The 12,298-nt window shown below is 49.1% G+C and overlaps 1 protein-coding gene across 7 annotated transcripts in view; it reads right to left on the reverse strand.

The window, feature by feature from the left end:
- EHMT1 (euchromatic histone lysine methyltransferase 1) overlaps positions 1 to 12,298 on the reverse strand; it is a 441,279-nt gene that overhangs the window by 82,611 nt on the left and 346,370 nt on the right. For all 7 annotated transcript variants that reach the window (XM_029611524.1, XM_029611528.1, XM_029611523.1 and 4 more), the window contains one exon: positions 11,125 to 11,211. In XM_029611524.1, coding sequence (XP_029467384.1) covers positions 11,125 to 11,211 — 87 coding nt within the window. The remainder of the gene's footprint in view (positions 1 to 11,124; positions 11,212 to 12,298) is intronic.

Raw genomic sequence — 12,298 nt, forward strand, 5'->3', positions numbered from 1 at the left:
CCACTGTGGTCGCATTGTCCGACAGCACACGGACCGCCCGCCCTCGTATCAGCGGGCGGAAGGCTTGCAACGCCAGCGACACTGCCCTGGTCTCCAAACGACTGATGGACCATCGTGATTGCTCCCTGGACCACTGTCCTTGAACAGAGCGTCCCCGACAGACTGCTTCCCTAGCCAGAGAGGCTGGCGTCCGTCGTGACTACCATCCAGTTGGGCATGAGCAGTGACACTCCGCATGTCAGATGGTCGGACCGCAGCCACCACTGCAGGCTGGACCTGGCCCGGTCCGTGAGGGGAAGGGGAAGATGAAATTCTTCCGATACCGGTTTCCAGCGGGAGAGTAAAGCGGACTGCAATGGTCGTAGATGAGCAAAGGCCCAGGGAACTAAGGCCAGCGTGGATGCCATGGAGCCCAAGACCATCAGATAATCGCACACCAGCGGGCACCGTAGCGACAACAGGTGCCTCACCTGTCCCTGCAGCTTGTTCACCCTCTCTTGGGACAGGGAGACCTCGCCCCTCTCCATGTCGAACAGGGCACTCAGGTACTCCAACCTCTGGGTAGGCTCCAAACGACTCTTGGCGAGATTGATCACCCATCCGAGAGAACGCAAAAGCTGTAGCACCCTGGAAACCGCCTGCCGACACGTGACCTCCGATTTGGCTCGGATAAGCCAATCGTCCAGGTAAGGGTGTACCAGGAGGCCCTCTCGTCTGAGTTGTGCCGCCACCACCACCATGACCTTGGTGAAGGTGCGAGGAGCCGTGGCGAGTCCGAAGGGAAGGGCCCTGAACTGATAGTGTCTGCCCATGATGCAAAATCGCAGGAATTTGTGATACGACGGCTGAATTCCGATGTGCAAGTACGCCTCCGTCAGGTCCAGTGAGGCTAGGAACTCGCCCGGCCGCACCGCGGCCACCACCGAGCGAATCGTCTCCATCTTGAAGCGTGGAATGCGAAGACACCTGTTGACCCCTTTTAAATCTAAAATTGGTCGGAACGTGCCCTCCTTTTTTGGCACCACGAAGTAGATGGAGTACCTTCCCTTGCGATGTTGCCTTAGTGGTACGGGAGTGATGGCGCCCAGGGCTTCCAGATGCCGTAAGGTCGCCCTTACCGCTGCGCGCTTGTCTAACCTCTTGCAGGGTGATACGAGGAACTTGTCCGCCGGCAGACGTACAAAATCTAAAGCGTAGCCGTGATTTATCACGTCGAGGACCCACTGGTCCGATGTTATCTTGGTCCATTCCTCAAAAAACAAGGCTAGCCTTGCTCCCACGTTTGGCACGAGGTCCTGAGGCTGCCGCGAGGAATGGACCTCCCTCGTTTCATTGGGCCGCCTTGGCCCCCGAACCCGACGAGGGACCACCTTGTCTTCCGAATTTCTTCCCACAAAAGGACTGAGACCACGAGGAAGACCTGGAGAAACCGGATCGATAGGAGGACCCGGATCCGGACGATCTCTGCGGTCGCTGACGTCTGTTACTCCGAAAACGATTCCTAGCGGAGAAGGAGACACGAGGTCTGGGTCTGTCCTCTGGCAACTTAAACGCCTTGTTCTCCCCGAGGGTCTGCATCAGGTCATCCAGCTGTTTTCCAAACAACAATTTCCCCTTAAACGGCAGCGAGCCAAGGTGAGCCTTGGACGACCCATCAGCCGCCCAGTTTCTAAGCCAGAGGAGACGGCGTGTGGATACCGCTGACACCATGGCCCTGGCTGACGTCCGCAGCAAATCATGCATCGCATCCGCGCTATACGCAATTACAGCTTCCAGGTGATCCACCTGCGCTGACTCCCCTTCGGAGAGACCTGCATTCGCCTGGAGATTCTGGGCCCAACGCAGTCCAGCCCGCAGCGCAAAGTTACTGCAAATGGCTGCCCGGACTCCCAGGGCGGAGACCTCAAAAACCTTCTTAAGCTGCACCTCCAGTTTTCTGTCTTGAATATCCTTGAGTGCCGTAGCGCCTGTGATGGGAATCGTAGATCTCTTCGTCACCGCTGACACCGCTGCGTCCACCCTTGCAAGGCGAAGAAGTTCCAAGACCTCCTCTGGCAGTGGATACAGCTTGTCCATGGCCTTACTCACCTTCAGGCCCAGCTCAGGGGTATCCCATTCTCGGAATAGGATATCGGACGCTGAGAAGTGAAAAGGGAAAGCCACCGGTGGCCCCACAAGGCCCAGTAACACCGGGTTCATATTGGCCCCCTGCCAAGATTCCACCGGCGGGGCCTCCACTCCCAGTTCCCTGAGGATAGCCGGAATGAGAGGCGACAGCTCATCTCTCCGGAACAGGCGCACCACTTTCGGGTCATCGCCATCCGCCGCCTGCGTCCCCTTGCCGGCACCCGGCGGGACTGGCCCCTCCTCCTCGTGTCCCTCAGTCCCTCCTGGGGCCCCCGAGGACAGCTCCCCCTCTTCTGAGGAGGTGGACTCTGTGTCCGAGTCCTGCGTAGCCCCCCGCAGCTGCCGCTTTTCCCTCGGCGGGTCCTTCTGAGACCGATCCCGAGCCGTCCTCTTCCGGGGCTGAGAGCAACCCTCCGAGCCCCCCGATGCCTTTGACTTCCCGGGCTTCCTCCTGGATTTCTTGTACTTCAGCAGCTTGCGGAGCAGCAGGGTAAAATCAGCTGAAAATGAGGCCTCCGAATCAGAAGAAGCCTCCTCCATACTTCGGTCCCCCGGCGAGCTCAGCCCCCCCGGGGCCTCCCCCCGGGGGCCCGTTGTTGCGGCGAAAGCAGGGGAGGCTGGCCGCCATTACCGGCAGCCTTCCTCATGGCGTCCCTGACTGTTTCCAAAATGGCCGCCGTTCCCGCGCTCAGCGGGAACGGGTCAGCCACACTGCCTTCTGAGTGCCCGGCGCGTGACAGTCCCTCGCCTCCGGACACGCAGTTAGCACAGACCCCGTCGCGCGAGACCCGCGCGCGCGGCAAGCCGTCCCCCTGGGCATCCCCGGCCCCCGGCAGTACCCCCGGCAGAAGGAGAAGGCACAGAAATAATAAAACAATCGCCCCCCCTTCCGCGAAGCACCCCGATCGAGACCGAGAGAAAGAGAGAGAGATGGCGCGTCTAAAGAAACAAAGTCCCCGGCTTTTTTTTTTTTCAAACTTTTACCGCTGTCCCGGGTCCTGAATCTTCTGCTCCAGCGGGGATGAGTGAACCGGGCTCCCTGGTGTCACCCCCGACGCTGCTGCCAACCTCGGCCGGGTCCTCGACCCTCAGCAGCGGTCTCAACCAGGGGGGGATGGTCCCCTCAGAACCTTCCCAACCCCCCTGGGAGACTTACAACGGAGAAGAACTTTCTTCTCTTTTTCTTCTTCTGAATTTCTTTTACCTTTTACTTTTTTTTTTTCTCTATCCCTGACTAACTACGAAACCACGAACCAGGGATCCCAGAGACTGTGGGTGGACCTGCCCCATCTGCTGGAGACAGAGAAAGACTGAGGGGCTGTGGGTGGCACCTTACTATATGTAGGGAGCCTGGCAAGTTTTGCTCTGTCTCCATCTGCTGGTGCGGAGTCACAACCCAGGTGTCTGGACTGATCCGGGTACGTACAGGGAAAAGAAGGTTTCTTTAAACTTCAAGTTTTAAAACGAATTAAACCTCTTCTACACTTTCAAGACTATAGAACAGCTTTGCAAGCCTTAATTTTTTCAAAACTAGACTACTGCAATGCAATTCTCCTAGGTCTTCCAATCTCAACTATAAAACCTTTACAGCTTCTACAAAATGCAGCAGCTAGATCTTTATCCAACTGCAAAAGAACAGAACATATCACTCCGATTCTTATACAACTTCATTGGTTACCAATCTCTCACAGGATAATATATAAAACCCTAAGTCTAATCCATAAAGCTCTCTATAATAATAATAATAATAATAAAACTGAATTGATGAAAGACACACTTCTTTTTAAAGACTCTCTTAGAAACCTACGTTCAACAAATACTGGGCTTCTCTTAACTTCTTCACCAAGAATGATACACCATCAATTTACAAGAGAACGTGCTTTTTCCATTGCAGGACCAGCTTTATGGAATACTTTACCCACAGAAATAAGACTTGAAGAAGCTACTAAAACTTTCAAGAAAAAATTAAAAACTTGGCTTTTCAATAAAGCATTTACAATGTCTTAAGATCAATAACCCCTCTATCACTTTCAATTATACCTTCCCCTTTACTTCCCTTTTTCCCATCCCCCTTCCTTCTATTTTATCAATCACTACACTCTTCCCCATCCCTCTCTTGTTTCTCCCTCTTCTCAACCCCCAATCTTTCATTGATCACACTCCTATTTTTAACATCTTTGATCATTATATTTTGTAATACATATTCCATTTTCCCCCTCATTTGTTATATTTATTACATTGTATCCATTTTTTTAGTTAAAATTGTTATATGTAAACCGACATGTTGGCATTGTTGAATATCGGTATATAAAAGCAAATTAAATAAATAAATAAATAAATATTGCTTATCCCAAGGATAAGCAGTGGATTTTCTCAAGTCCACCTTAATAACAGTTTATGGAATTTTCTTCCAAGAACTTGCTCAAACCTTTTATAAACCCAGATATACTATCAGCTTTCACCACATCTTCCGGCAATGAATTCCAGAGTTTAATCATGCGTTAAGTAACAAAATATTTTCTCCTATTTGTTTTAAATGTATCACATATCAACTTCATTGAATGGCCCTAGTCTTTACCCGTTCCACTCTATTCATTATTTTATAGACCTCTTATATCTCCCCTCAGTCATTTCTTCTCCAAGCTGAAGAGCCCTAACCTTTTTTGCCTTTCATCATTTATTTATTTATTTATTTAATAGCTTTTATATACCGACGAACGTTGGGAACATCTCGTCGTAGGTCATAGGGGAACTGTTCCATCCCTTTTATCATTTGGTCACGTTTCTCATACCTTTTCTAATTCAATTATATCTTTTTTGAGATGCTGTGACCAGAGCTGCACACATTACTCAAAGTGCGGTTATACCATGGAGCGATACAAAGACATTATAATATTCTGTTTTATTCTCCATAACTTTCCTAAGAATTGCTAGCATTCTATATGCTTTCTTGGCTGCTGCTGCTGCACAATCAGGCCGATGCAATATTGGCATGTGTTAAACGGGTGCTCATGATTAAGCGCCCACTCCCTTAACGCGCGCCAATCCCCCTCTCTCAGGTGCCTGATTTAATATTTAATTCAGGTGCCATGGTAAAAAGGAGGCGCTAGGGGAAATTCTGTACCCCTAGCACCTCCTTGGCAGCAGGCGCCCAGGAGAAGTGGCAATCAGGTTAGGAAAATGGACACTGAAATTTATGAGCGTCCGTTTTTCTAACCTGCGCACATTAACAGGTTAGGAAAATGGACACTTGTTAATTAAGCATCCCTTTTTCTAAGCTGACCACCGGCATACTTTTTTTTTGTTTGTTTTTTAATTCTCCTATTTCAGTATTCTCTGCTTTTCTGTAATTTTTTGGGGCTCTTCAAGAATTAACACCTGCTCCGGGCAGGCATTAATTTTTGCGGGTTAAAATGTGCGCATTGGATGCCCATTTTTTTTTTTAATCTGGGGGAAATAGGTAATAGCCTCATCAACATGAATTTATATGCGATAAGCACTATTACCTACGTGCTCGATTGGATGCGCTAATCCCCATTTTGCATTTAGGGTTATGGACGCGTGTCCAAAATGCGCATTCAATCACGTGCTGAGCCATGCGCGCTGCCTGAATGAGCAGAGGATTTCAACTATCTTCCACAATCATGCCTAGATCCTTTTTCAGGGTAGTAACTCCCAAAGTGGAACCTTGTAGCTATAATTTGGATTGCTCTTCCCAGCATGCATTACTTTGTACTTGTCTACATTAAATGTCATCTGCCATTTGGATTCCCAGTCTCCCAGTCTTGCAAGATCTTCTTGCAATTTCTCACTATCTTCTTGTAATTTAACAACTTTGAATAACTTTGTTTCATCAGCAAATCTGATTGCTTCACTCATTGTTCTCATCTTTGTAATTAGTGTTCCAAGCCCACATCCTGCCATTCAGTCATGCTCATCTGCATCCAGTGATTTCCCATGACCAAGTGAATCCACACACAAAATGGTGAAAAAGAATGGTATGAAAGTATAAAAAAAAAAAAGGAAAATTGGTTCTTACCTGCTAATTTTTGTTCCTGTAGTACCACGGATCAGTCCAGACAGTGGGTTGAGCCTCCTGTCCAGCAGAGGGAGACAGAGAAAAACTGAAAGGGTATCCTATATGAGGACAGTGCTCACCCTGCATCCCTTCAGTATAAACAATATCAAAGCAGAAAGAATAGCTGAAAACCATTAACTAGAAAAGAAGATCAAGCAAGTAAGAACTGTAACCTTGTAACATACGCTAATACTTTGAAATTTAAAACAAGTCCAGAACAGCTCTTTTATATATATATATATATCTGTTACACAGATACTTCTGGTGCCTAATAATTCATAGCAGACATACCTCTAATCTGTGAATGAGAAGAAGACATTCCTCCAGAAACTGAGAACAAACAGCAACTTCGAGCGGCATGACAAAAAACAGACCGGGTGGGAGTCTGGACTGATCCGTGGTACTACAGGAACGAAAATTAGCAGGTAAGAACCAATTTTCCTTTCCCTGTACGTACCTGGATCAGTCCAGACAGTGGGATGTACCAAAGCTTCCCTAAGTAGGGTGGGACCGAGAAAGTCCCACTCGAAGTACCTGTCTACCAAAAGAACCAAAAACAGGCGCCTGAACGTTGAGCCGATAATGACACGCAAAGGTATGCAGAGATTTCCAAATTGCAAATCTCCTGCGGAGAAACCAGCTGGCACTCCGCCCAAGAGGTAGCCTGAGAGCGCAAAGAATGGGCTTTCAACCCTTCGGGAACCGGCAGGCCCTGGCAAATATAAGCAGACACAATTGCCTCCTTTAGCCAGCGAGCAATGGTAGCCTTAGAAGCTTACTTCCCTCTGTTTGGCCCGCTCCACAGAACAAAAAGATGATCAGAGACCTGAAAATACTGAATCAGCACTCATTTAACATCAAGACGCCGAAGGTCTCCGCCAGATGGGCTGGCAATGTCTTCTGGAGAAAAAGCAGGAAGTTCCACAGATTGATTCACATGAAAGGAAGACACTACCTTCAGTAAGAACGATGGAACCGTTTTTAGAGAGATCCCTGAATCTGAAAAACGAAGAAAAGGCTCGCGACAAGATAAAGCTTGTAACTCAGATACTCTCCTGGCCGAGCAAATAGAGACAAGAAATACCATTTTGAGGGTCAGATCTTTAAGTGTGGTCCGCCGTAGGGGTTCAAAAGGTGCTTCGCAAAGGACACGAAGTACTAGATTCAGATTCCACGAAGGGCAAGTAGGGCGGATTTAAATGTTTAGCCCCCTTGAGGAACCGCACGACATCCGGATGGGCCACCACCGCATAGCCATCCACCCGCCCCAAAAGGGAACCGAGGGCCGAAACCTGTACGCGCAGAGAATTGAAAGACAACCCTTTGGAGAGGCCATTCTGTAGGAAGGAGAGAACCTGGGACACCTGAGCCTTGCGTGCCATTACGTCTGACTCGGTACACATATTCTCAAACACTCTCCATACCCGAACATAAGCGAGAGATGTAGAAGTCTTACGGGCCTGTAGCAGCGTGGATATAACTTCTGATGGTCCTGGCGAATCGGAATGTGAAGGTAGGCCTCCGTTGAGAGAGGCAAGGAATTCGCCGGAACGAACCGTTGCTATAACTGCCCTCAGGGTCTCCATCCGAAAATGGGGAACCTTGAGCACTTTGACGACTCTCTTGAGGTCCAGGATTGGTCAGAAAGAACCGTCCTTCTTGGGAACGACGAAGTAGATGGAATACTGGCCGGACCCCTGCTCCTCCAGGGGGACCAGGTCTATTGCACTGAGCTTCAGAAGCCTGTCGAGAGTCTGGCACACCGCAGGATGCTTTCAGTCCCGCAAGGAGAGATTAGGTATCGGTCCGGGAGATCTCGAGCAAATTCTAAAGCATAGCCTCTTTCGATCACCTCGAGGACCCACTGATCTGAAGTAATTTTGACCCATTCCTCGAGAAATCGGAACAGACGACCACCTAAGTCTGGAAGGGAGGAATGGGCCAGCCTCATTTCATCGGGAGGGCTTCACGGCTGCTCTCTGGGAGTGACCATCTCGGAACAGTCGTTGGCCACGAAAGGAATGAGACCAAGACTGAGATCTCGTGGGGGCTGACCTTTGGGCAGTCCCCCGAGGCCTGTTGTACCCGCGCTGCCCCCTGAAGCACGAGCAGGAAGGATAAAAGGAATTTGACTGTCTAGGGCGGTCCTCAGGCAGCTTATGGATTTTGTTTTCTCCTAAAGATTTAATAAGCTGCTCCAGGTCCTCCCTAAACAGCAACTTACCCTTGAAGGAGAGAGTGCCCAACTACAATTTGGAGGAGGAATCTACTCCCCAATTCTGCAGCCAGAGGAGTCGCCGGGCTGAAAACGCAGAGACCATGGCTCTGGCCTGCACCCTCAGAAGATCATAGAGAGCAGCCACCCCATACGCAATGGCGCCTTCCAGCCACTCGGCCTGTTCCGCCTCTGCAGATGGGAGGACCTGGATGCTGAGGAGTTGTTGAACCCACCTGAGACTTGCCCACTGCATGAGACTGCTACAGAATGTCGCCCGGACCCCGAGCGCCAGCACTTCAAAAATTATCTTGAGATAGACCTCCACCTTGTGGTCCTGAAGATATTTCAAGGCAGTCGCTCCCACCAGGGGAACTGTGGTTCTCTTTGTAACCGCGGAGACTGAAGCGTCCACCTTAGGGGTCTTGAGCATATCTAGACACTGCTCTGGGAGAGGATAGAGTTTATCCATGGCTCTTCCAACCCATAAGCCGGCTTCTGGAGCTTCCCATTCCCACAGCAGTAATTGCACCAGCATTGGAGGAAAAGGGAAGGTACGGGGAGGTGCCCGCAGACCCGCTAGGACCGGGTCTGGGTTGCTAGAAGTTGAGGTACTTGGGCTAGCCTCCAGGGGAGAATCTATGTCCAGCTCAGCTAAGACAAAGGGTATCAGTGGATCCAGCTCCTCCCGCTGGAACAGACATAGCACCAGTGAATCATCCCCTTCCACCGGAGGATTCTGGGTGAGGGCATCCACAGCTGGATCAGTTGGGTGGTGTCCGGGAGCTGAGGTGGAATATTAGCCGATCTGAGGGTGCTGGTACCCCTGGCACCACCCGAACCCGAGTTGCCGCTGGAGAGTCTGGGAGCGGTCCCGGAACCGCAGGGGCCTTAGGGATCTTAGCCAGCAGGGGATCGAAAAGGATCCGAACTGGAGGAGGGTCCTCCTGCTGCACGAGACTGGCAACATATGCCCTGTGCATGAGCAGCACAAAATCCGTGGAAAAATGTGCAAGTGTCTTCCCAGGCATCAGGGGAGGAGGACCAGCGGGCTGGGGTGCAGAGCCGCCCACTGTGAGGTCCACGGGGCTTAAATCACGCAGGCTCTGAGGAAAATTCACATCCCTCCCCTCAGCCGGGAGAGAAACAGAAGTAATGCCTGCAGACAAAATGGCTGCCGTTTCCACGGTTTGCAGGGTCAGGGCTGGCCTTGACACGCGCTTGCAGGGCCGGGTTCGCACAGCTGATTTTGTCGAAGAGGAACCCTCCCCGTTGGGCAGACATCGAGAACAGAGCGTCTCGATGCAGGCTCCCCGCACGCAATGCAGAGCAACGATCGAGGCATGAGGCAAGTGGGAGGGGGGGGGGGGGGGGCAGCAAAACTGCCACTGATGAAACGACAAAGTTTGCTAGTGCCTGGCTGCGAAAGAGGAAAAGAAGCTTCAGCCACCCGCTCCTTCCCCCAAAGGAAAACAGCTGTTTGCCGGTCAGATGCTGACTTACTTTTTTTTTTTTTCAAAACCACAGAGGAATGACTTTTCTCTGCCAACAGACCCGAGGCATGCAACTTCTCTGGGTCTGTGTGGGGGAAGGACTGGACCACCAGTGTCACCCCAAGCCAGGCAGGTCACCAGGAAGGGTCCTAGGCTGATAACATCAAGGGGCAAAGCCCCCCTAGGCTCATATAAGAGCAAGGAGCAAGCGAAGCTGCTCCTGAAGAAAAATCCCAACTTTTTTTTTTTTTTTTTAAAGTTTAAAGATTAGGAATACTTGCTTGATCCCTGCACTAGAGCGGAAAGAGAAAGAGGTTTCTCAAAGAATAAATGAGTAAAGAAAGGGAACCGCAGCCTCTGCTGGGAGACAGAAAAATACTGAAAGAACGCAGGGTGAGCACTGTCCTCATATAGGATACCCTTTCAGTTTTTCTGTCTCCCTCTGCTGGACAGGAGGTTCAACCCACTGTCTGGACTGATCCGGGTACGTACAGGGAAATGGAATTTACATCTTAATCTTCTAGATGGGAGGAGGATGTTGGAAAACATTAAGTACAAGTGAAATTAATTTTCAGGGCTAGCCTGGTGGCAGTGCTATGCACTATGATAAGGAGAGACCCAAGTTTGATTCCTGGCTTAGGTCTTCTACTCACTGGGTCAGCCGGGGATTCTGCAAAGGCAGTGTTCAGAGCCCCCTGGGGAAAGAAGGAATCATCATCATGCAATGGTGACACCTAGTGGAAAAATTTAGGGCTCATGACTACAAGGTTCAAAAAGGAACCCTGGTCACTGCAATGACTGGATTAAAGTAAACTGGGAGGGAATAAAAAATTGAGGAAGGCTCAAGGAGCCAGATCCCACCCTGGATCTGAATCAATTGGAAGTCCAAAAAAACAGGAGGAAACTGCTGGGTTAAAAAAAGAAATTAAATTAAAATTGCATATTTATTTAACTTTTATCTATAAAAATGGAAACATGGGAGACTAAGTTCTGGAATGCTGCAAGCATCTGTTTTGACAAAAGTGATGCCAACTTGTACAGTATGCTGCTTGGTGTAATGTTCTACAATATCTTACTTTTGTTCTGTTGGGCAATGTGGCTCAGACTAGGCATGTGCTGAAAACAATTAGCGTAATGTGTTTCAGACAGTGCTTGCTGACTGTTGGTCTCCACATCTAAATTAAACACACAATGGCCACTGTTCAACTTACTCGCATACAAAGGTTCCCATTGGAATGTCTTGCAATGATCGCACACCCCAGCCCATGGTTTTTGTCCGATAAAGCTGCAACTGAACCCTGTCAGAAGGAGAGGAAAAATTATCAGTCAAAACCCAGTTACAAGATGTTAACTCAAGCTATATTTGCTTACACACATACACTCAAGAAAACTAAATGGAAAACTACTTCCATTCTCTAAACATTCTGGCAGAAGTTCAACAGTGTCTGTGGCAAACAAAACACTTCATAACTTGCTAATAATGGAATTATTATTTATTTATTTATTTTTTACTATTAAGTTCTTTTCTGTCAAAGCCTAAGCAGGCCCACTGCTGTAACCCTGCTCTCCATGAACAACTATGCAGGTAACAGTCAGAAATAGTACCATACACTGAAAGCAGGTACCAAGCATGTAGCATGCCTTACATCCATCCCAGAGCAGCAGGGAAGCCAATTACGAAATTTCAAAAATACAGTTTTATTGTACAAATTGCCAAATTACTCAGATACCATTATTCACATGAATTTTTTTTTAAGCACAGTGGTTTTCTTTATGCCTCTCTGCATTGCCACAAACTAGTGCTTGTGTCCATATAGGCAGTTTGAATGCCCCAGGCTCATAATGTCTAATTTCGAACTAATTATGTTTATTAAAGGTGCAATTTTCTTTTAAAATCTCAGGTACTTTATTGTCTAGCAAAGAGAAAGTGCACAACAAATTTTAGATCCTAGCAGGCCTTCCACTATCTTTCCTTGAAAAGGCCTCTCTGCTGCTTCATGCTATATCCACTTTGTGCTGCAGCGGCAGAGAAGTGATGTCAGTGTGTTCACTCTCATAAATGGCAGGTAGGACGTAATCAAGTGCTCTGCTGCAGGCAGCACTAAACAAACCCTTATCAGCAGTAGCAGCAGTTGAAAGAATCCTTTCAATCAAGCCAGCTCATAGTAAATAAAGGCAGCTCCCAGGGAGTCTGCAGCACCCAGTCACACTCCACAACAGGAATGGCGTCATCAGCACCTACAGCGGCGATGTTAACACAGCCGCCCATGGTATCCAAGCCCTCCATGGTGCTGACAGAGATGGTAGCACCCTGCCAGTGGCACCCCGCCTTCAGTCCCGATGACTCTCTATTACGGCAGCAGAGTCCACTGTGCTCAAGGGAGG

This window comes from Rhinatrema bivittatum, chromosome 8 (assembly GCF_901001135.1).
Source record: "Rhinatrema bivittatum chromosome 8, aRhiBiv1.1, whole genome shotgun sequence".
Lineage (NCBI taxonomy): Eukaryota > Metazoa > Chordata > Amphibia > Gymnophiona > Rhinatrematidae > Rhinatrema > Rhinatrema bivittatum.